Source organism: Seriola aureovittata, chromosome 3 (assembly GCF_021018895.1).
Source record: "Seriola aureovittata isolate HTS-2021-v1 ecotype China chromosome 3, ASM2101889v1, whole genome shotgun sequence".
Classification (NCBI taxonomy): Eukaryota; Metazoa; Chordata; class Actinopteri; order Carangiformes; family Carangidae; genus Seriola; species Seriola aureovittata.
This window is the reverse complement of record NC_079366.1, coordinates 29,915,638-29,940,621: the sequence shown is the minus strand read 5'-3', so window position 1 is coordinate 29,940,621 and position 24,984 is coordinate 29,915,638. Positions and strand designations below refer to the sequence as shown.

At 42.7% G+C, this 24,984-nt stretch overlaps 2 protein-coding genes across 6 annotated transcripts in view; both read right to left on the bottom strand.

The window, feature by feature from the left end:
- usp34 (ubiquitin specific peptidase 34) overlaps positions 1 to 7,106 on the bottom strand; it is a 60,918-nt gene extending 53,812 nt beyond the window's left edge. For all 4 annotated transcript variants that reach the window (XM_056371400.1, XM_056371401.1, XM_056371402.1 and 1 more), the window contains exon 1: positions 6,754 to 7,106. In XM_056371400.1, the coding sequence (XP_056227375.1) occupies positions 6,754 to 6,796 (43 nt within the window). In that variant the 5' untranslated portion in view covers positions 6,797 to 7,106. The remainder of the gene's footprint in view (positions 1 to 6,753) is intronic.
- A 1,732-nt stretch (positions 7,107 to 8,838) lies between these two features.
- On the bottom strand, positions 8,839 to 24,091 carry xpo1a (exportin 1 (CRM1 homolog, yeast) a). 2 transcript variants are annotated; one of them, XM_056372806.1, is made up of 25 exons: positions 23,452 to 24,091; positions 22,617 to 22,801; positions 22,233 to 22,334; positions 21,452 to 21,524; positions 21,266 to 21,327; positions 21,126 to 21,170; positions 20,841 to 21,022; positions 20,404 to 20,452; positions 20,173 to 20,292; positions 19,220 to 19,348; positions 17,655 to 17,813; positions 15,999 to 16,181; positions 15,678 to 15,816; positions 14,966 to 15,147; positions 14,631 to 14,787; positions 14,263 to 14,426; positions 14,045 to 14,179; positions 13,769 to 13,952; positions 13,518 to 13,624; positions 12,678 to 12,872; positions 12,413 to 12,581; positions 11,648 to 11,782; positions 11,386 to 11,545; positions 10,583 to 10,679; positions 8,839 to 9,803 (listed from the first exon to the last, which is right to left on the bottom strand). In XM_056372806.1, exons 2-25 carry the CDS (start codon positions 22,740 to 22,742, stop codon positions 9,657 to 9,659), a joined length of 3,201 nt encoding a protein of 1,066 aa, XP_056228781.1. In that variant the 5' UTR covers positions 22,743 to 22,801; positions 23,452 to 24,091; the 3' UTR covers positions 8,839 to 9,656. The 2 variants fall into 2 exon arrangements, with proteins under 2 accessions (XP_056228781.1, XP_056228780.1); XM_056372805.1 differs by having other exon boundaries at positions 22,617 to 22,749.
- Positions 24,092 to 24,984: the final 893 nt, after the last annotated feature.

Below are 24,984 nucleotides of genomic sequence, written 5' to 3'. Positions count from 1 at the left end.
TAAATCAACCGTCCAGAGGAAAGTGGGGATCTCCAAATGTTCTATAACCCATCCAAATGACCACGACGATCCAGCCGCAGTTATTAAGACGTCTCAGACTGGACCGAAGTGGCTGAGCGACCGAACGACACCGTCATCCACACACACACACACACACACACACACACACACACACACACAACAAGCCTCTCTGTCCGTCAACAATGCAGAGCATGAACACTACAGTGCTGTGGCAACAGTTTTACATAATATGAGCGCACACACACACACACACACAGACACACACACACACACACACACACACAGCTGGCATCTCAAGGTTGTCATGCTGTCTGCTAAAACAACCCGTCCACAGCAACAGCAGCTTCCTCTGAGACCTCGTCTGAATATGAAAACCTGTATGTGTCTCTTTGTTTTTCCTCCTTCCATCTTCACCAAGCCAACAACAAAAAAACACAACAGAACATAAAACAGCACAGGTTACGTTTCCCGCTCTCTAGTGAAGATAAGAAGTCAACTCTCTGTCCCTCAGACTGAGACCATCGTCTGCTGCTTCCATCCGGAGCCGAGGCTTTCAGGTCGTGTGCTGATCTTAATTTACCATTTTATTCTATTCTTATTCCTTTTATAGGTTTTATACGTCTTATTTTTATTGGACTAATTATTATTTTATCTAATCACATTTTATTCCTTTGTTTTTTTTACTGATCAGTTGTTGGTCTTATTTCATTTTCTTTATGGTTTTTAATTCATACATTTCATTTAAATGTAGGGCTGCACGATGTGCAAATAAAATCATAGAGTGATTATTTTGGCAGTTGGAATGGTCATTTTTGCATTTAATTTTCATGGTGAATGTTTGATTTTTGTTGGTCTACTAACGAGCATGTTCCTTTACGTCTGCAGAATATGATTTACAGGCGGGGGCGTGTCTGTAGCATCACAGAGATTATGGTGCTAACAAAGCACAACAACGTGACAAAACAAAATGCAGCTCCTGTGATTTGGATATTGAACTTGGTCATTTTTGCGATTTCAATTATATTTCATTTAATTGTGCAGCTCTATTCATGTGTTTGTTTTAATTTGTGTCCAATGTTTTATCTTCACACTGTCCACATAGTTTTTGTGGTTGCAACTTCCTTTGAAATCCTTCCTTTGTGCAGCACATTGTGCTTCCACCTGGAATGAAATGAGCTGCATGAATAGGGTTTTTCTCTTTATTATAGGACCACTATAACACATGACATGCATGGACACAGACCACTGGCGCAGTATGAGAGAAAAATCTTAATAAATTATATTTGGAAATAAAGATTTACGTGACAAAATAACCTGAACGAGACCCGAACCCTGATACTGTGTCATGGTAACAAGCTGGAAAGGTGATGTCATCAATGTAGGTTATTATTTCTGCATAAAATTTTGTTTTTTTTAAAATTATTTTTGTATAAACTTATTTGAATCTATGTGGACATTGTCTTCATGTCGCCACATTCTGTTACGACAAGACAGATGTCCTGGTCAACACGAGTCGGTCAGGGTCAGCAGTTCTCAACCTTGATAATCGAGGTCTGTGTGTGTGTGTGTGTGTGTGTGTGTGTGTGTGTGTGTGTGTGTGTGTGTGGTGTGTGTGTGTGTGTGTGTGTGTGTGCGTTGCTGGGAAATAGCTGAAACTGCATGATAGGTTTAATCAGAGTCACTGAACAATGTGGAAGCTGCTGTTGTGTGAATAATGCTTTTTGCAGGTCTGGCCGCTCAGGTGTATTTGAGGTGTTCAAGGTCCAAAGACTGTTGACAGCCACTGGACGAGGGTCGTCTGCCGTTATTCAACTGAAACAAATCAACGTTGTGCTTCCTAAATTCTAACAAAGGCCAAATATCCGTCATTCCTGAACCTCTCTGCAGGCCTTAATAATTATTATAATAATACCAGAGGTTCTATTGGGAGCTGAGACGATTAGTTGATTAATCGATTAGTCAATAAACAGAAGATGAATTTGCAACGCCTCTAACTCCAGCTTCTCAAATGTGAAGATTTGCTGCTTTTTCTCTTTTCTTTAAATTGGATCTCTTTGGGTTTTGGACCGGTGGTCGGACAAACATCATCTGAAGAAACCAACTTCGACTTTAAAGAATTTTTCCTCCAATTTCTAATATTGTTTAGACCCAAAAATTCACTGAGAAAATAATCAAATTATATTTTGTGTTCAATTGTAAATTGGGAGAAGAGAATCTTAAAGCTCCTCCAGTGTAAAGGTCTGTGTCCATGTGTAGTGTGATTATAGATTATAGATCAGCTCTAGCTTCTATATTAATACTGTGAAAGTATCAAAGCCTCAGTCCACAGAGAAATGCACACAGCCTGTATTCAGAAACTGAGTCTTAAAACCAGCCGTCAGGACTTCTGGAACTTTGTGATGTCACAACAAAGCAGTCACCAAGCCCCGCCCACCTGGACCCACCATCCAAACCTTGCAGGATTTGGTTTCTCCGAGTGTTTTTACCTGAAATCTGCTATATTTTTATTGTCAGCCAATCAGAAGACAGGCTCAGTGCCTACTATTTTATCCAGATGTGAAACTATAACACGTAGGAATAAATTACGTGGTATCGGATCAGAGCAGGGAGAATACCGATCTGAAAAAGTCGCTTTATTTAGTTATGTTTCTTCTCTTTTGTCTCATAGTTCATTTAATATGAAAATAATTCTTCAAATGTCTTTTTACAGCGGACATTCTGACTCACAGACGCCGTCCTGTTCTATTCAGTAAACCATGACAGTGAGAGGACATGTACAACATCAGGGACATGTCAAAATGTCTTCAGTGGAAAAGGCCTGTTATGTATCTTCTAGGACTACGTCAGTATCTGAGTTGCATCATCCTGCATTTTTGGACAGAAACTTAATAAACTCACTTTCGTTTGAGGGTTTAGTTTGTGTGCGGTTTAAGACTAAATTCACATGGTACGCATGTTCACACTGCGTATGAACAGTTTGGTACATAGATGTCGCAGGTCTGGGGCTGATTATTCTCTGAACTGCTGCTTAGTAGAAAATGTCAGAATATTCTTGAAACATTTCCATGTATTGGCGCTCCCAGAGACCAAGCTGACGTCTTCAAGTTGTTTTGTTTTGTTAGAACAATGGTCCAGAATCCAAAGATATTTAATTTGGACTCAAAACAGAAAATCCTCACATTTTTTGGAAACCATGTGGATTATCCCCGTGTTGGGAAACACCAGCTGAACACAGCTCCCTGTTGTAAAAGGGGATTCTGTCTCTTACATACGCACACACAAACACATGCTGCTGCAGCAAATCTGAGGTCACAGGTCTCCGACAGACACAGCACATGGACCTGCCAGTCTTGTAGACAGAGCTGTCACAGCTGACAGCACCCTGCTGTGCAAGCCCCCCCCCCCCACCACCACCACCACCCCCCCATCCACAATACTGGTTTATATCAGTAAAGTTACAAGCATCATCATGTCCCAAAAAACACAAAAATACAACCAGTTCTCACAGTTTCATTCCTGTGTGTGTGTGTGTGTGTGTGTGTGTGTGTGTGTGTGTGTGAGATGAACTTTAACCCAACACCACATGAAAAACCTCAAACTGGAGTCTCGTTTAGCCGAGAAGCGAAACACATTGTGAACCTTCACAGCAATAGAGCTGAATCAATAACACAGTACATTCACACTCCTCCATTCACCCTCCGCTGTAAACACATTCAACACGTTGGGTTTTTTTTTTTTATAGTGCGAGTAGGTTTGTGTATCGAACCGTAAAACTTAGAAAGCTGTGAACGCCTGGTAAGAATAAGACGGTTCCTAATTTAAATCTTTGTTTCTCATGTTTTACTTGGTTACGGTTCTGGTATAGCAGCTTGTGTTCAGACAATATCCACCATTTGAGGACTTATTATTTTTCAAACCTAAGTAATAAACAACTACTGGTTTTGATGCTGAAAGTCAGGTCTTATTTACAACGCCCAGAACCAACTGTGAGGTACGACACACACTTCAGTTCACAGAGCTGGAGTTCATCAGTGAGACGACAGCTGTTTTCCACCGAATGAATGCAGATGAAAATGAAAGTAACTGTTTGACTTCTCATCTATCAATCAACACATGTGATGCAATGAGCATCAACTACATAACCTGGGATTTCCCCAAATCATACAGATACTCTTTCAAAAGAATCTATCAAACAAAAACCATCTTCTGATGACTGCAAGGTTTTTTTTGTTTTTTTTTCCACACATCAGGCGAGACTGTACAAAAACAAAACACACACATCTGAATCTGAACCTGTGAGTGACAATTCACATCACAGCCAAAAACAGACAGCCTACGACTACAACTTCAAAAAGCACAATCCAGAATGATATTTTAGACAACAGTGTGCTGCCAACTTTGTTCCAACAGTTTGTGTTTGTCCCTTTCCCCGTTTCAACAAAGCCAGGTCTACAGAGAAATGGTTGTTGGGATGGAAGCAGGTGACCGGCCTGCACGCAGCCCTGACCTCAACCCAATCCAACACCTTTGGGATGAACTTAAACCACTGAACTACAAGCCAGGCTTCATCACCCAAACATCAGCGGCCAACGTCCCCAATAACCCATTCCAACTGCAACGTCCCGAGGAGCAAAACGTGCGACATGTCCGTGGTCGAGTCCAGATTCTGCTGAGTGGTTTTGTTAAAAAGGGGTAGAAAATAATTTTATGTTCCTGACTTTTAAAGGCTTCATTTAATCGACTCCCAACAAGAGAGAAAAATAAAACAACAAAAATAAAACAAAATAAAATAGTTTCTGTTTCTCTTTTTTTTTTTTTTTTAACCCTAACCCAAGAGATGTGGAAAAGCCAGATGTGCAACTGAGGCTAAACTTAATATGTGATGTAATTCAGTGCTTTTCTGCAGTTTTGACAGTGAAGCATATGGAACTATTCTGCAGGTTGGTGTCTTTGCTTCGAGTGACAACCAGAGATTAACCCGTGATACCCGTCTCTTATGAACTGACACAAAGCAGACTGAGGGCATGTTTGGCAGAACTACGCCATCTTCTCTATGGAAGGGTTATAATAATGCTCTTGTGGCTGAATGGAAGTAAACTCCTGCAGCCGGGTTCCAAAAACCCGTGGGAAGCCTTCCCAGAGGAGAGGAGGCTGTTACTGGAGTAGACAGCCCGTGGTTTTTGTAATGATATGATCAGCAATAAGATATGGGTGTAATGATCAGGTGTCCTGATACTTTTGGCCAGATAGTCTACAATGAGAATGACATTCCTTGCTGAAAAACAGGTGGCCACATCTCTCTCTCACAACTGGACTTAAACATCCGTATGCAGACACTCCAAAAGTGCTTATTCTCCAATTGACAACCACATATCAACTTGTCGAAAAAGAATCGTGATAATAAAGCTTGATTTATTTATTTTTTTTTTTTTTTTTTTGCTGACTTCCTTAAGTTAGAATTAGTGAGCCCATGATACAGTCAGGTGCAGGATTGTATGTTAAAGTGGATTCCTGCAGATCCTGCAGGAGGAGCTTTCTCTTCACACACACACACACACACACACACACACACACACACACATACACAAGTGCATGACACACAATAGGCTGGACACACGCAGGAAAACGACAAATAAACCGTCAATCACTGCATGCAAACCGGTTTTTAAAAAATAGCGTTATAGCACTGAACGGCTTTGTTCAATGTCTAGCAGACACCCCTGAAGTGCAGCAAGGCCTGGTTAGCACGCCCGGACTAACGGCTAAGTTTTAGCAATAAAGGCAACCTTGTATTTACATTTGCTGCCTCGAGTTGACGTTAGCCCTGTAGGTGAAACGGGACGAGGTGGCAAGATTGCAATAGATTTTAACACCAAAACGAGCAAGACGTAAGCGCAATGTGCAATGGGACATCTGCCGAAAAAATATCCACAAGCTACCGAGGATTAACGGTGTGCTGTGTGCCAAAATATGCGCCTCGTTGCAGCCATTAATTTTCTGGGCTAGCTGAGTTGTCGCTAGCTTAGACTAACATTTAACAGGCTCGCCAAAACACACAAGAAAATTTACATCATCATGTTCGTGTCAGCAGAAATAACCGTGAGAGTATTATCGGGAGTTTGCAGGCCATTTTGGAGTGTGAATGTGACCATCCACCAAACAATGGGTGGCAGCGGAGTGGACAGCTAGCAGACTGACCTGACAAACACATCAAACAAAGTCAGGCTCTGCTCGCTAGCTCAGCCAGCTAACTTAGCTAACTTCCAAATCCGCGCAAGCCGCATTTTAGCATCAGCGGCATCCCTCAAAACCCCGCTCCCGAGCATCGTGTTCAACCGTGCTGTTGTGTTTTGACTCACGGCTGTAATGTCACACACAAATCGGCTGGAAGTGGTTGGATTTAGGAGCTAGCTTGTGTGAGTTGTGTGAGGAGTGTTTGACAGACAGGCCCGAAGCTGACTGCCAGTCAGGAAGGGAAAAATGGCATTTACATTCACACCAAACCGACACGGTCCGACACCAACACCTCGCTGTCACCGACTGCAACACACACACAAATAATGTCACGACTTCCGCTGCCTTGTGACCGCAAAGTGCGGACAGAGCAAGAAAATACACAAAGTTATATTTAGCTAGCCTGCAAGCTAACATGCTCCCATCCAGCTTCAGTGGACAGCGGTGCTAACATCAAGCGGCTAGTCTGGTGTAAATAAAAACGATTTGTTTACTTACTTTCATTTAAAACCTCCACCAGCTCGGCGCAGTTTTCACACATTGTTCATGAAGAGGAAAACTGAGTGCACCTACTCAAACCATGGCACTGGAAACTGTTGTTGGCTGGCAGTTGGTTGTTTTTGGGGTAAAAAAAGGCCCAGGGGAGGGGGTGATTGGTGAAGGTTATTCCACTGAATGAAACCAGGGGAAACGACAAGGTGTAGAACGTGATTTGCATCCAAGCGAAGTTGATGTACACCAAAAGTTAAGAGGCACTGGACGGTAGAAATCGAGTCAGTCTCCAATCTGAGCGTTACTTGAGAGAGTAGACACAGCAGCCATGTTGAAAAAGGAGGGGAGGGGAGGAGGGGGCGACACAGCGTGTTGAGAGCTCGGGAGTTTTCGTCCGTGTCTCCTTCGCCCGCTCGGTACTCTTCGCTAGTCTCGCGAGATCTTCCCAATGAAGTAATGTTTACAACCTTTTCTTATGATCTCAAGGGCAACAGCGACGACAATTATGTACATAACTTAAAATGAATGCAAAATACAGCAAAATATTTATACTAAACTAAAATATTGATTCCAAAATTTTAATTTGACAGAAAATGTATATTAAAAATAATTATTTTCTATATTGCGTTATGTTTTATGCATTTATGATACATCTTTTATAGTATTTGTTTGCCTCCAATTACATTTAAATTACTATTATTATTAATAATAATATTATTATTATTAATAATAATAATAAATATTTACTATACACATATAGTATTATTATTATTATTATTAAATACACATAACTGAACATTTAGAAAATTATGTAATACGGTTTACTTGTTTTTCATTTTTGTGTTTATTTAGAGGTTGTCTTTCCTGTAGTGTATTTATTCTGCCTGTATTTTAAAAGCTTTCCCGCTGGGTGGTTATAAAGGGAGGAAAAGAAAAGTCTGTTTCCATGTCCTCCAATGTAATACGGAATTACACTTACTGTATAGTTTGATCCTTCATTATCCAAATAGTTTTAGTAAATTTATGACTCAGCCTTTTACATAATAATGAGAGGTGATTTATAAATATTTCCTAAAACTCATAAGCCATAGTTTTCTCATGACTCATAATGTATTTATGTGTGTGTAGGCTGGAAAATTAAACTTGCCGAAAATGAAGTTTTTCTTCCTGGAAGAAAACCTGATGTAAACTTGCCAACAGGCCCAACTGACTTCAGAGTCAATTAATCACAGCTGGCGGCCTGCAGTGTTTCTGTCTGAACACCACAGCATTTAATCTACAGTCTAACAGTCCAGGTAGAGCTGCACTCACACTTTCATGTTCCTTTTTGTTTAATACATGATCATAATGTCCAATAACTTATTACATGTCACTATACTTGCTCCTTAGGTAATGAGTCTATATGTGAACTGGCTGCATTTTTAATGAAATGGTAGGAAAAGTGTTAGAAAATGCAACATTTTCAAGAACATAAAGCTGATGTTTTCACATCATTACATCAAATTAAAACTTTCCCAAACAGTTTTTACACATAGAACTCAACGCTGCTATGTTCCATATTTTAAATTGGACTGATATTTGCCTAAGGAGAATTAACTTTGTGTCAAAACTGTGCATTTTGGTGGTATTTTTCTGCATGAATAATGTTGCTGACCTGAATGTCGATAGCTGTGCAGCATCATTGGACTGTAGTTCACTGTTCTCAGGTGAATCTGATTAAGAGACGTCTTTTTTACAGCCAATGTTTTGTCCTGTGATAACAGGGAAAACACAGGTGGAGATAATAACACTAACGAGGGCTCTGTACCAGCAGTTAATTATATATATGTTACACTTGTCTTTCACCAAAAGATCTATTCAACTTTATTACAACTCCATATTTTACCTCCTGGTCATGTGTGACCCCACTCGGGAGTCTGTCCCTGAGTCTTGAAATCACTGACGCAGATGATGCTTTTCCTTTGATGTCAAATAACTAAGGAAAAAACAACAATTTCTAATTTTTTCCACAACCTCTTAGATTATATTATTCACACTTTCCCTGAGGTCCTGGAAGCTTTGGGGCTTTGGGTAAGAAGCAGAATCACACAGTAACATTTGTAAAAATAGCCAACTTTATATTCTCAGAGTACTAAGACAGCTTTACAAATAGGATGATATGCACACAGCCTTCCTTCTCATCCAAACGCAGAGCGGTCCAACTGAAGCCCCGAGTCGCTCAGGGAGCCAGAGTAAAAGAAAAAAAACAAACAAAACAAAAACACTAAACACACTGACAAACCAAAACAAGACAACAAAGGAAGCAAGGAAGTACATGTTTACCCCTTGAGTGTCACATTCATCCTGCACCGAGCACGTGGCAAATCTGAAACCAGAGCAATCTGTCAACTAACCACTGCAAGCGTTTCAACATCATATATTACATATTAACAAGTAGAAGAGGGGGAGGGAGGGGGGGGGTGATTTGAAGTGGGGTGAAGAGAGATTAAAAATAACCTTTAATTCTTTCAACTTCATGCAGGTGTAAAAGAAACCGTATGGCCAAACATAAAGCTTTGATTAGCAAAGAATTAACAAAAGATGGCGTATTAAACAAAAAAAAATCTTTATATAAAATAAGTTTGTAGGAAAAAAAAAAAAAAAAAAAAAGAACTCGCACCAGGGTGGAGGGGTGGAGGGGTGAGGGGGGGTCAGGTGGGCAATTCTCATTTACATATTGACATTGATTTGGTCGACGTACAACCGAGTGCTGGGGTCCTTTCTCCGGCCCCTCATTCCTCTTTTCAAACACACACACTTGCACACAAACACACTTGAAAAGAAAACAATCTATCAACAGGAAGCGTCCTCGCTCTCTCTTGACCTTTCCCCCCTTCGGATTTGTTCTGTACACGCTGGTCGCCGCTGCTTCAGTCGCACATCTCCTCCGGCAGCTCGTGGGGGTTGAGGATGCCGGGCACCGACATCTGGAGCTTGTGTTTCTCCTCCTGGGCTTGGCGCAGAGACGCCTCCCTCTCCTCCAGGAACAAGTCCGTCGTGTCCTCGCCGGCAAACTCCTGCAGGACCACACAAGCAGAGGCTCAGCAGAGCTCACCCCGGGCCTTAGGCTTCAGAGCCAAGCCGGGCCAACTTACTGCTTTCCCACAGAGGGAGACCTGCACTGCTCAAACTTTCCACACAGTCTCTGCACTCGCAAGTTAAAATAATCCGGGGCAGGTTATTGCTTTTAAATCCTTCCAATCAGATTAGACTTCGTGTTTAAATAATGATTTGTCTCAGCTTATGTAATTCAGCCGAGGAGTTATCACATTTCTTCAACGAAACAACACGAGCTGTTTTCTTTGATCCCATCTGAGAATTACTGTTGACATTTGGACAGTGGTTTATATAAGATGATTTGGCATTTGCTTTTTACTGCTACATGACCTTCCACTTAATACATCAACATGACTAGTTACAGTTGCTGCTTCAGTGCGTACAGCCTGACGTTACACAGACACCGAGCTGAACCTGTTTCAACATGTTGTCTAAATAGTCGTTATCAGTAAAAATCAGCTGCTACAGTGTTTGTCTATCAAAAACCTTTGGCAAGTTTACAAAACTAAAGATTCACCTCGAAAGGTTTTCATCAACATGACAGAATTTAATAATAACAAATGTAAAACTAAAGTGTCGTCGATGCAGCCGCTTCTACGAGCCTGTTCAGTCACGTCCTGGTAGAAAACAACACTCGTAACTTTTCCTTATCTTCTCTTTAAGATCTTGTGCAGCTGCATTTTATTTTTGAATGCTTATCTCTCCCAGTCTGGTTCCCCCGATTCCTCTGCACACTCACCTTGATCTGCACCAGGAAGTCCCTCAGGTGCTCCTTGAAGGCGGGGATGTCCTGATTCAGGCTGAACAGACCCGTTACAAACACCTTCACCTGGGCACTGAACACAAGACACTCAATTAGCAGCGAGTCTGTGAAAGCAGAATAACAAAACAACAGCAGCACCTGATGCAGCCCTGCAGCATGTACCATCTTTATATTTACTTTTTCCCCTTTTACCTGCTCTGCTTCTACGTCACAGCATTTCCCAGAATGCTTTTTGACAAAGTGAACAGAGACAAAAGAAATGAAATCCGTTTTCAGTGGAATTTCTGAAGATTTCTACTTGTTTCATTCACAATAATGGGAACCAGTGAACACTCTAAAATGTTTTTCTTTTTAGATCGCCACTTTTAAAAAGTACAGACTCTGAATGTACAAGTGCCATATTAACAGGTGTCATTTATTTAATGGAACATTAAACGTCTCTGGGGCTTCTGGCAACGTCAAACCTTATTTTCTGAATAAATCAAAATGTACTAAGTGAGAAAATTCTCTGAAAGTTGAAAAGGGGAACCCGGAGCTCGTCTCTCAGGATGTGTCTGATCGCGGCTGCAGCCTTCACTCAGTGTGTTTCAATGTGTTCTGCTCTATTTGAAGCTTGTTTCTGTAGGAAAATCTCTCTTATTTAATTTTTTCCTTTAATCCCTGTGTTTATGTAAAAACCTCTTCCATGAGCAGGCGCAGAATACCTGGAAACATTAACCACACACACACAGCTCATGTAATCCCACTGTGGTTCACCTGCCTGGCTGAGGACTACTTACTCTTGCAGGTGGGGGAAAGCCGTCTTCAGCAGGTTGGCGATGTACTCCTGGACGTGCGCCTGGTTGTTGGCGGGGCTGGCTGCGCTCAGGGCCACGCTGACCTTCCCCTCCTCCACCAGGTTGAACATGTAGGCCAAGATGGTGGCGTGCATGGTCAGACCTGCAGACAAGGTGAAAGGAGAGGGGCTCGTCAAACTGATCGAGTTTCGCGATATGAAAAAGTATCTTTATACAGGCAGGCGCCACGTGTCGGTGTGTTCACCTGCGGTGTGAGAGGTGTCGGTGACCACGGAGAAGATGTGCTGCAGGACGTCACAGAAGTACGTCTGGTAGAAGCTCTGTGCTGCTGCTTCCTCTGCAGACACGTTCTGCAGGAGAGTGTAGAGGATCTGCAGACCTGCGGGAGACGAGGAGACGTCATCAGACCAGCAGGGATTAGAAAACAAACTCAAAAGACAATCGCACACACCCAATATCTACAGAACTGACCTCTGACCTACTGGATCTAACTTGTACAGGCGAGATTCATGACCTGCAGTCAAAAAGCGACCTGTGTGGTAGCTGTTATTGCCTCATATTTTCCATTACTCCGTCAACTGAAAATATGGGCTCAATTATTGATTATAACAAACTGATAAATTATATTTTATCATAGTTTTTCTTTCTGGAAAACCTGATTTTAAATGTGTGTTTTGTAATTAACTTCCAAAGACTTAATTACAATCAGTGACCAGAGGTTTTTAGTCAGTTCACCTCAAACATTTGGATCTAAACATCATCTGTGTGATGATTAAATGTTCAAGCTACAAAGTTCGATGGTTCTTTGGGTCTATTTCCAGGAATCCGTGTGGCTATGCTTTATAGTTAAATTTGAGAAAATAGTTATTATATTTTTCTTATTAATGCTAAAAAAGCTTGGATTTACTTTCTACCATTTCAATCGTTACTAGAACAGTTGTGTGAATGTCATGGCTCCTTCAGGTTCTATAAACTGTATCTGACAGAACAAGCTGATGCCGGTTCGGACCTGTGTCGGCCACATTCCTCATCGTGTGCTTGAAGGCCCAGATGATGGAGTCCAGGATCAGCTTGAACTGGGCCGGGGCGATGGACAGGAAGGCGGGGAAGCACTGGGATGTGGCGGCTTGAAGGAGGTAGAAGAAATGGGTTCTGTGTTCTGGGAATTCTTCAAAGTCCTGAGGGCAAAAGACGGAAAACAACCAGATGTCTCAGCGTGTAACTCGGTGAGTATTCCACCTGGTACCAGGCGTGATGAAACCACTCAGACGCACCTTGTTGATCATATTCAAAGTGCACTCGAACACAGCGTCAAAGATCTTGGGGATTTCTCCGGTGATGTGGACGCCCAGCTTGTTGACGATGGTTGCCATGGTGCTGAGGACCTCGGGTTCCCGGGCGGCCGGGACGTTCCTCTGGTAGTCGATGAGCACGGCCTCCAGCAGGGGGGGCACAAAGTTCTCTGCCACCTGGACCAAAGGACACCACACGAGCACGTTTACAGACCGTCAGTCAGATCTAAGTGTTCTGAACAAGCGGGCTTCAGAATGGCGCCGGGCTGATTCCCGCAACTGCACCATCAACTTCTTTTGAACAGGAACAGTCGACAAAAATCATCTGTATTATGTCAGTTTTCAACTTGAACATGATCTTTAGTTAAAACCTTATGAAAACGCTTCTTTACGAGTTGGAATCTGTCCATAATGCAGGAGACACGGTTTGGAAATAGAAAGTGGGGGCCAGTGTTTTTTCATTAATAAAAACTGGCAGTACTTTGTGGTTTATATTTTTTTCGCTGGTGGATGTTTTGGTTGCAGTCAGGGTTAGAGAGCAGGTCGCAGCACTGAAAACATTATTCTAATTTTAACTTTTAATTATAAACATTAAGACTGTTGTTTTTTCTTTTTAAAAAGCAGGAATCGGGAACAGTTCCAAAACTGTTATTACAGTTTTCCATTAGCTGCAGCAGAACTGGCTGTTTCACGACTGTTAAATGAACACAGACGGTGCTTTGTGTGGAACACTGCTACCAAAATAAAAAAGCCAATATAAACACAGATTTAAATATAAACACATTTAGAAACTCTCCGGGGGAAAATAAAAGCCGGACTCACCATCTGAGGGTCGTTGGAGCGACTGACCCAGCCTGAGATCAGCTTCAGCGTCTCTCTCTTCACCGTCCTCATACTCCTGATCAGAGGCTGTTTGGTCACCATCTCACCTGTGGAGATGAAACAAAGAGGTCGACAAATAAAAACAAACATCCACGGAGGAAGAATCAGGCACTGACCCAGATAAAGCAAAGACTCTTGAGAGTTCAACAGTATTTTGTCTCAAATGAAGGAGAGAGCAGACGGCTGCTAACCGTTGGTCTGGACGGCCGAGGAGATGTTTTCACTCAGACACTTGTAAACGTTGAGCATGTCCAGGTAGATTCGTCCCAGCTGGACGACGAAGGGATGACCGACGGCTTTACAGGCTCTGACGTTCGTCTTTAGGATGCTGCCCAGCTGACGCACCGTCTCGGCGTCCTTCAGGATGTCCACGTTCTGCAATAGAGCGCCCGCACAGTTTAGCCAGAGCAGCGGTTTTCAGTGACGTCAGGCCGCAGGCTGCATTACATGAGAATGTGGCTCCTCACCTTGGTGGCCTGCTGGATGATGCTGTCCCACACCTGGTTCGGCAGCAGCATGTACTTCTCTATTAGAAGCTCCTGAACCGCCTGGTCCGTCTGAGCGCCGATCATGTAGCCCACCGCCTCGTAGAACGTATGGACCTGCGGAGACGAGGGGCATCGAGATAAAAGGTCTTACTGCTGAACTGACGCCATCAAAAGCTGCGATGTGAGACGGGACCCACCTGCTGCGGCTGCAGGTCACAGATGATGGTGTTGATGTTGTTGAGGATCTCGTCGATGAAGGGCATCACCTCTCCCACCTGCACCTGGACAAAATGACGCCGGCACTTCTGAGCGATCTTGATGAAGGTGTCGCACGCCATGTCCTGCACGCCGTCGTGGGTCTCTGTGACAAAGGACAGGATAAAAATGGTAAGTCTGATTCACTGACAGACAATCACACTTTTCAAGTAACAGCGGTAGAGTTACGGACGATCTCCAGGTGTGTGTGTTTCATTTGTTTTGTCTCTAAACATCAGAATCAGTTTGTATCCGAGGTTAAACTTCTCGGTCTGATCCGCGTGGAGCGTTTGGTCTCTGAGTTTCTCACCGTGCATGAACTCAAACAGCTTGTTGACGACGGTCTTCAGGAACTTCCAGTGAGCTCGCAGGAAGCGAGGATACTGGCCCACGATGTACATGATGTTGGATGCTATGATGGCCTTGTTGTCTTTACCCCTCTTCTGTTCACACAAGCCGAGCAGGTCCTGAGCACGCGCACACACACACACACACACACACACACACACACACACACACTCAGTTATCGTTGAACACACACAGCTGCTGTGACAATAAACGAAGAAATGATTTTGCCACGTGTAGTTGGACGAACTCGTTTCTCCTCGTAGCGAGATGCCGATGTAATAAAATATTGTCCCGCACCTTGATGACGGTGACCAGGAACCTCTTCTCGTCCTCCTCGTGCATCGCCCCGCTGATGGAGCCGATGGCCCAGCACAGCATGTTCAGGTTCCTCCACGACCACTCGGTGCCGTTAACCTGATTGTGGAGCTTCTCCGTCATGATGCGTTCAGTGTCGGCGTAGTCCAGATGAGTCAGATACACTATAAAGAGAGAGAGGGGGGGGGGTGGGGGTGAATTAAAGAACACGTAAATTGTTGCCACATTCAGCACAACCACGACCTTCTGATTAGTGGACGACCCGCTCTACCTCCAGAGCCACAGCCGCCACATGACCAGTAACAGTCAGGTTACTTTTTCTGTGACGCATTAATAACCTCAGACTTTTGTTTGTTTTGTAAACAAACAAAGTAATAACATATCAATCCCTCCTTCTGACGCAGCAGCTGATGAAACAGCAGGAGTCTTAAATATAACCTGAGTTCAAATGATACAAACAACCTGATAAATACGAGATTAAACCAGAACTTTTAAATGTGTTTCTCATCACATCAGGTCCAATTTACAAGAGTTGTGTTATTAACTACAAACAGCACCTCACTGGGTTACTAGTGTAACTGGTTTAGGAACAGAATCCTTGGAAGAGACATGTAGAGTTAATATGGGACTGAAGACTAAAACTACTTGCATTTATATATTTTTTTTAACTGATGCATCTGAAAGAGAAACTAACCGAGAGTCTCCCTCATGTTCTTGTAGAGGTTAATGGCGTCCGTGTCCTTCATGAACTCTCTGACCACCTCGCCCTGGTCGTTCTCCACCACCAGCACCTCCTCAGGTTTGGCCATGCGGCTCACCATCAGCAAACGCACCTATGAGAGGAGGAGGAGGAGGAGGAGGAGGAGGAGGAGGAGTAGGAGGAGGAGGAGGAGGCAAATTAAAGTAGAGAAACATCACATGATCATGAAGTGTGGGAAACTCTCACTTCAATAACCCACAGCTTCTCTGATACCTGTGTGTGTGTGTGTGTGTGTGTGTGTGATGACAGGCCTACCTGGGAAAGCACCGGCAGGTAGAGGTGTCTACGTGGCGGCACGTCGGACAGGAGCGGGGTGCTGGAGGTGGAGAAGGGACTCTCCCTGTAGAGCTCTGCTGCGAGATGGTTCCAGTACTCCAGACAGATCTTAAAGATCTCCGTCTCCTCCACCTCCGACACCAGCAACATGAAGTGCAGCGCCTGGAGACGGGGCGAAGCGTGGTGAGGTCACATAACGGTACACACGGTGACTGCTCTGCAAATCATTACAGTCTTTGGACAATGTGTCACAGTAAATGAAATTCCCTTTTATAAATCTATCTCTACTTATTTCTTCACTTTCTTTGTCATAGATCGTGTTCATCAGTTGTGGTACGACCTGTTACTCTCAGAACTACACTGACTGATCTGAGGTCGATGCTGTAGATAAAAACAGACTGTGTTGGAGGCGGCAACACATCACTGATGTTTGTTTTGCTTTCAGACCTTTTAGATTCTCATCTGTTTTAACATGATGTCATCAGCGTCGGCTCTGCTCGGGTGTGGCCACGACTTAAGAGTCTAACGCTGCGCCTTACTCAAAGTCGGAGGTTTGTCGGGAATTGCGTCACCTCGGAGCCGACTGTTTTCCAGTACCAACGAATTGGAAGCTTGTTGTTGTCATTGTTAATAATACCAGTCAATACAAACACAGCAGCAACACGTCCACAGATTAATGTTGGACAGAACTGTGTGTACCACTGATGTGATGGAAGTTATACAGAGGTGCTAATAAACAGTAATAAACAGCATTTATTTCCCAACTTTCCCCAAGTCAGAAATCTGACTTCAGGGGTCACCCTCCAGCTGAAATTTCCAACCAATGACTAAAAGCCGATTGTGTAGGTGCATTGTGGGAAATGTAGGAGGAGCGGTTGTTTTCGCAACTGAGGAGTGAAGCCCACGCTACACTGTGTGCATCTGTGGAGGAGAAATTTCATCCTCCGCTTTTGTCCACGCGAAGAAACAAAATTTATCAACAGACATTTTTCACGTCCAGGACGCGGCCACTCAGTCACAGCTGCAGGTCTGTAAAAGTACATTCAACCTACAGGGCAGAACACCTGTCTCAACCAGTGAAGCTGGAGCACCCTTTCCATTTGATTGCACTAACGACGCACAGTATTTCTGCTGTATTTGACTCGTCTGACGTGTCTCTAGTGTCCTTTCATCTTTACTCTGGACTTGTCTTCGATTCCTCACCGAGACAATCAGCTCTCTCCGTCTAACCACAGCAAAAACCCACAGGTCTCTCTCTTTATTAAATTACTGTACAGTTTTGTTGGTGCGCTTTCCTCTGCTGCAGTCTCCTCCTGAAACAATTATCTGTCTGTACTTGTGGACGAACGGCCACAGGAAAGGTGGGCCATCCCACTGTAATGAGTCACCGCAGAGATGTAATCAGGACACCACAGACGAGGGGAAACAGGAGAGAGGCAAGAAGAGAAGACGGTGGATATGAGGGGGCGTTTTCTTTATAACAACACTGAAGCAGGAGGAGGAAATGAGTAAAAGCCACCAGCTGAGAGCTGTGGTTTTGTTTACTGAAGCGGACACCGACAACAGTTTACCTTTCCACACGATAAACAAAGCTCAGTCTGAACAGGGAGAATCTCGGGGCCGTCCTCCTCTTACCTCCATGAGCGTCTCTCGCAGGTTCGGTCTCTTCTCGATGAGCTGGCCGTGCTCTTTGAGGAAGGTGCAGAGGAACAGGCTGAGGTTCTGGATGAAGTTCTGCTCGTCGTCCTTCCCGTTGGCGTAGGCCACTCTGATGTTAGTGTTCAAAGGCAGCATCTGAACAAAAACAAAACTCAACTTTATCTAAACTTCATTTAAACTTTATTTTGCCATAATTACACTGTGAGTTTTGTTTGAGGATGTTACATTTACTGTAAAGAGGTTCAGCCGATCCACGAGACCACCCAAGATAATCGCTTCATCTAGAACTACATCTTTAACTAACAAAGGCCCCCTCATGATGAAGACCATGACATGGGGTTAAATGGTTTGGAAAAAAGCTCATATTTGGACCTTGAAATTGTTTTTCTGTAAAACTACTGTATCGAGAGTCAAGAATGAGATTTCATCAGTTCATCCCAGTGGGTCGCAAGATAAATCTGTGAGGTTTTAGATGAAGATCAATGGGATAAAAACTTTGTTCTGCTACAACAAAACCTTTGATCTTTTTTTTGTAAAGAGTAGTAAAACAGTAAGTAAACAACTGCAGCTGCTAGTTACAGTAAGAAACAGTTAGCTGTTCACTAACTGTTCACATGTATCCTGGCACCATTTAGAGTGAATCAAGATTATGTTTTTATTCAGGTGATCAGTTATTGAACTGTTGTTCAGGAAAGTTCATATGTTTGTTTTCATTGGCTCTTACATTCTCACTTTATATTTTGTGTTTATTCTTGTTTTTGTTTTCTCCCGTTTTCCTCTGTAACATCTGTCTGGATATAAATCAGGTTTGCTCTCGTGCTGTTAACTTAACATTAATTGAAGTTAATGTCACAAACTCCTAGAAAGGTTTTCTTTGTGCCGTTTGTCGTCTCTTTAGCCTCAGGTATTCTCTTATAGCAGATTCTCTATGGGGACATCAAGAGTCTTGCATCTAGCGAGCGACCACATCTGTGTCAGCTGATTCACCATACAGTGAGCTAGTTTCCTTCTGTGTGTGTTGCCTGAGTAAAGTCAATGGGACCGTAACCCTGCTGTGAATCTAAGAGTCTCTAAACAAACAGATACTCACAAAGACAAACACACAAAACACAAACAGACTAAGTTTGTTGGAATTTCCCCCTGTTGTTGTTTAAGTCTGTGTCGTCCAATCACAACTGTTAAATTACCATCTCCCTGTTTGTTTGTGTGTGTGTGTGTGTGTGTGTGTGTGTGTGTGTGTGTGTGTGTGTGTGTGTGAGATATAACGGTGAATAAAAAACAGAAAACTGCTTACTGTGTTTGTGTGTATGCAACAACAGGCTGAGAGGAGGTCTGCTTTTACATTATGTATGTATGAGTGTGTGTGTGTGTGTGTGTGTGTGTGTGTGTGTGTGGCAGGAAGAGGTTTGCACAAAGTGTGTGTTTGTGTGGGCACAGGTAAGTATGCTCGTGTATAATCATACTGAGTGCAATTAACTTAAGCAGCACTTAAAATGATTGTGTGTGTGTGTGTGTGTGTGTGTGTGTGTGTGTGTGTGTACCTGTTTGAGCTGGCACATGGTGAGAGTAAACAGGTTGACGAACTGCTCCTCGTACTGGTTGACGCTCACTCCAGCGATCTCCGTCAAACATTTCAGTGTCACGTTGCGAAACATGGGAACGTTCAAGAACTGAAACACAAAAGAAAGAGTTCAGGTCAGTGATGAACCTCTAGTTTAACTGTCTGTTTTAAATGTCAGTGCTCACACTGGTTTACATCCCTGACTGCACTGATTAAGAAGTGGCTCACAGGCGGATGTGAAACTGAAACTAAAGTTTTCATCATCCGTTCATCTTTTTTTTAAACTAATCAATAAATGGGTTTGGCCTGAAAAAAGTCTAAAAATAACTTTTTATAAATGCAGATCACATCTTCACAGAGCTGAAGGCGGTTTGTCGAAGCCGACACAGATCACGAGGATATAAAACAGAAAATCAGCAGATACTTAGATATGAATTCTTTACTTGATAAATGACTTAAAAGTTTAATTAACTATAAAATGTTGTCAAATCATTTTTTTATCAATTATTAACAAATATTTTGAGATTTTTGTTGAATTCAAAGTTCTGAACATTTTTCCCGGTTCTCTTTGCTTCACAGACATGTACAATAATATATGTGTGAATGCTCCCTCGCAAAGTTGCCAAGGCAACCAGGTGTAAACAAACAGTGAGCATTCAACATTAGTGTTCCTCCGTTTCTTACGCTCCCGCAGGATGAACCGCTGCGAGAGCGCCTTTGTCAGAGGGCGTCGTTATCTCCCATGTTGTTTCTCGTTCATTAAGCACCAACTTAGAACTTAATTTGAATCTTAAAAAATGTAATCTACGGGGAAATACTAGCTGTGAAAGAATCTTTGTGTGCTGCATGTTTTTACCGACCTGTCACATGTGACAGACATTAAATCTGATCGTTTAAAGTTTTTATCTGCTGAACGAACAGGAGCCGGTTTACCTTGTAGACCAGGGTGCTGATGAGTTTGGTCTCGAAGATGTAACCTAAAGGAATCCAATTCAGGAAGCGGAGGAGTGTCTCCAGCGTGGCGTGGACCAGCGGAGCGTTCTGCGAGTTTTCCTACGTAGAAGAAGAAGAAGAAGAAGGAGGAGGTACGTTTGAGAACATGTGAGATTTATTCAACATCAGAGAATGAGAACTGAGAGCTGTTCGGTATCAACGTTGTCTTACCATCACAAACTGGCACAGCTGGAATATTTGGGAGAACTCGTTGCACATGCTGAAAGACAGAAATATACATCACTTTAAAGATGGTAAAATTAATATTCTACTGTGGTAGAGTCTCAGTTTCTCCATGGGTAAAAAGGAAAATGATTTCATTCTCAGTTCTCTTACAAGCTCACACACACACACACACACACACACAGATGCAAGACTCACAAGATCCTCCTTCATTTAGGGGATGAAACTAGGGAGGAGATCTGGATAATATACAAAAATGTGCTGTAAGAATCTACAGCAGAAACTATCCTCATTATTTTATAATTTAATTTGGACACTTTTAGTGTCTAATTGGCCAAACTGATGTGTGAATGACAGGGTACCTGAGAAACTCTCCAACCTCTTCACTTCAGACCTGTCACAGTGGATCACATTTCTTCAGTTACCTGTCTTTGAGATGCTTGGCCTTCACCTGGGTCATCTGGCCGCTGGAGAAGTCAAAGACCTCCTCGCTGAGCAGTTTGAGGATGATCATGTTGTTCTGACAGAGACTCTCACTGGTTCGACTCGCACCCACGATGTCACTGATGAAGGTGGGCCAGTGTTTGGGCCATTCCTGCTTCAGGATCTAAACCAGTCCAGAGAAGAAGAGCTATGTGTTATTACTTATCATCACTTTATGTCAGTTGTTGTTCTTGTACCAAATGTAAAACAGCTGTTTGATTATTCACCTGTACGAGGATCATGTTGAGTTTTGAAATGTACACTCCCTCTTTCTGCAAATAAACAGAAAAACAGCAGCGTCAGTGTCGAGCGGCACGAAGACGCTTCACATCACATGAGTAATTACAGAGCAGCATCTTAAACTCACCTCCATGTTTGTAGGATCGGAGGAAGTCTTGATAATCAAACCGACAACATACTTCTTGATTCCTGAAAACATATCCGTGTGTTTTTATGAGATAATGCAAAATAACATTTCGCTGACGAGCAACACGCCTCAGACAGAACTACGTGATAACAACCTGTTTGTTAAATGTCATTCGGCTGATTTTACCTTCACACTGATTTCTTGGGAGAATCTTCCAGCGTGTTTTGATGACTGACTCCAGAATCTGCAGTGCATAATACTGAGGGAAAAACAGAGACGTGTTAGAGCTCTGGAAAAGTATCAAACATACTTTCTCATCATAAGCTAATTAGCAACAAACAGACACCAAACACAATATAGTATTTTGTACCGTCATATACAGCCACATGCAGCCCAAAATACACGACCCATGACCTGTAGGCATGGACCATACAAGCCAAAAAATACATGTGAACACATCCATGTTTGCAGACTCTCAGTGTAATATAAATAGAACTGTGTGCCCAGTAGATGTAATATTACAACATAGTACAGATTAACACAGACCCTGAGCACTTTTCTCTCGGAAATCCCCCGGTGCACATAAAGTTTAGCATTTAACACTTTAACACTACTGGCAGCAGCAGCTGTTGTATGTACTAAATGGGAAGAGATGTGCACAGTTAGCATCAGCACTAAAATCATAACTGAACAAATAACAGAAAATCATGCAGACAAAAACATTGGAGATGAACTGTGATTTAAACACATGTAGCTTCCATTAGCTGGGAAAAAAATGCACAAAGTACAGAGGAGCTAAAGTGGAGTGAATGCTCAAACCCTGCTTCCCTGAAAGCCTCATTCTGATGTGGATAAACTGATAAGCATCAGCTCATATTAGTACATTAACTCAGAGACTGTCAACAAGAAGCTGATGCGAGTTCATAGCTTCCCTCTGTTACGGTATTTGTGTGTGTCGGGTTCATACTTTAGTTTTCATGTTCTGAGAGAACTCCAGGATGGTGTCGACCCGGGTCCAGGCATCTGGATGGTCCTTCAAGTTGGTCAGCACTTCCTGGGCGACCCGTTGCTACAAAAGAGCAATACAGAAAAACCTTTTATATGCCCCGAATCTTCAGGTTTTAAAAGATGAACTTCAGGTAAGGTTACACATCATCATATTTGACCTGATATCCCCTAGTAGCTGCATGGTTATGCTTAGGAACTAATTCTTAATTTGTCACAATTAAAATATAGATGTATCCATGAGATATTTTTTTTCATAATTCAATTATCACAGCCTTGCACTGAATACATGTGAATCCTATCCAGACACTTGAAGTGGAAGCCCACAGCGGAGGAGCAGTCTCACCTGGGAACCGATGTCATGGTACATGGAGTTGACAACATTGTCCAACAGGTTGATGTCCAGTTTCTGACTGAAGTCCAGCAGCTGTCTGGCTGGGTGATCCGCCAACATCGTCATTTCTGCTGGCATAGAGCTTCTGAAGAGAGGGGAGGGCAGGGGGACTATTTAAACTTCAACCACAACAGAACCTGGTAACAGTGACAAAAGTACAACAGAACATAGGAAAAAAAATGCACATTTCTGCAGATGGAGATTACAGCAAGAACCTTAAGAATTAAAGCTTTGCGTAAGAGTATGAATTACTAATATTTTATGTACCACATTACAAAAATTACAACATTTAATGGATGCATCAATATTTGAGGAGGTGAGCCAAAATAGATGAGTGGATAACAAGCAGGGTTAGCTTTCGTTTCACGCTTTGTACCAGATAGTCAGCAACAAGTTATTCTTGTTCAGCTAAAATATGTCAAAGCAGCCACCCTGGAGCTGCAGTCGGCCCTCGTGGTCCAATTTGTGACACCCATTGAAAAGAACTGAACTGGTAAAACATGAAACGACGCCCCCACCTGGGTGCGTACAGCTGCGTTCACAGCAACCCAAGTGATAGACCACTTTAGCTACTATTGAGTGCAATTAAAACACGTTCGTGATAGTGGAAAACAAAACCGTGGAGATACCAGTCCCCCGACTACAATGCGTTATACCACGTTTGGTTTGCCTAACCGCTGGTTAGCCCCCAGATAAACACACCACAGCACTTTTGAAACTGACGGATGCTAAAGTTAGCCCACGTTGGGTAAGTTAGCTTGGTTAATGTTGATCGGGCTTAACTTACCTGGTGTGTCCTGTCCCCTCGTCGAAAGCGAGTATTGGTTGACTGGTGAAACTTGCGGTTGAAGACCGAAATATTAACTCTCTCAATGCGCTGAAAACTGCGCAACTTTATCTCATGGCACACGTTTACGCTGCTCCTAATCTTCGATAGCCGAAAGCTAATGTTAGCTTTCCTGAATGACACCAACAGTTAACGTAAGCGCTAATTTAAAAAATGTCGTTACGTTGGATACTTATCGATTCTTGGCGTTGCATTAAAAGCTTTCCGCAGTTTACCACAGCCTACTGTTTCTTGTCTTCAGCCACTCAGAAACACATCTTTCTTTAGCTATCAGTGACTACAGCCGACTCCCACCAGGCTAATAGCAACCTAGCGTGCTAATGGAAAAGTCAATGATGATTCAGGTCTGCCGGCTAATGTAACGTTAAGCTAAGCTAACAACACAGATTCACGGAGTCACACTTAGAGCGGTATTCCGGGTCATAATCACGAAGTGAAAGAGTCTCGTTTTTATTTCTGGTTCTATTCGCACACACTGTTGGAGAGCAGAGATGTTTTAATGCGTGCAAGTATGCTCTTCCTCTAAGCTCATGCTTCCAACCACGGACCGGTTGAAACCGGTTGAGACCGGGATATTCATTCTCGGTGTTTCGGCCCGTCGCGCGCCGCGTAAAATTTGGACTATGTACCCGCCCATTCCGCATCTGATAGGTTGTACCACTGCTGTCGTCACGCCCTGTCATAGGCTGGCTGGCTGTCAATCTGGCTCAAGCTCCCTCCCCCTGTTTTGGCTCCAGTTTGACCTCTGGTAACAGGAACACACAGGCCCTAAACAGCAATAAATAACACGAATTCCCAATGAAATAAAGGAGTTGTTATTGTTTTTTAATAAGTGTGACACAAACAAAATCATGATGACTAAAAAAATTATATATATATAATATCTTATTTATTATTATTACTCAATTTCTATGAGGTCATACACAGTAGTGAGCAAATGTTTTAGGCACTTTAGATGTTTAGATTCTTATTCATTACGCAACACCATCAAGGAGGCGTCTTATCCCTCCCGAATTCAACAGGACAACATAACAAACTTACAGCCAGACTCATATCTTCAGAGACAAAAAGAACAAAGGGTCCTGCAACAGATGGTCTGGCCCCCCCAAAGCCCCGATCTCAACATCATGGAGTCCGTCTGGGATCACATGAAGAGACAGAAGACACTGAGACAGGGCCGCAAATACTGATCTGATTTAGATAATTTCTGTTTACAGCACTTTCTATGAAATTAACTGATAAATATTATATTTGAAAGCATCCTCACTTTAGTGCTTTTTAGTGCCTAAAACTTTTACAGAAACATTATTAATATTGTATTAAATCTATATTGTACCTGTATGACAACAAACTGGCCAGAGTGTAGTGTTTTTTTTTCCCTTTTAGCTTTTAGCTCATTGATAAATTAGGTCTTTTTTATGGAAGAAATTTTTCAGCACAAAATAAATATAAAATTGATGATGGCCAAATTCC

Bases quoted from the DNA above. Each gene is read 5' to 3' on its own strand.
- xpo1a (XM_056372806.1), bottom strand. From the start codon at position 22,742: ATGCCAGCAGAAATGACGATGTTGGCGGATCACCCAGCCAGACAGCTG. The intron at 21,328-21,451 runs GTAAAATCAGCC...ATATGTTTTCAG, and splicing joins CCCAAGAAATCAGTGTGAAG to GAATCAAGAAGTATGTTGTC. The intron at 12,582-12,677 runs GTGCGTCTGAGT...TTTTGCCCTCAG, and splicing joins CTTTGAATATGATCAACAAG to GACTTTGAAGAATTCCCAGA.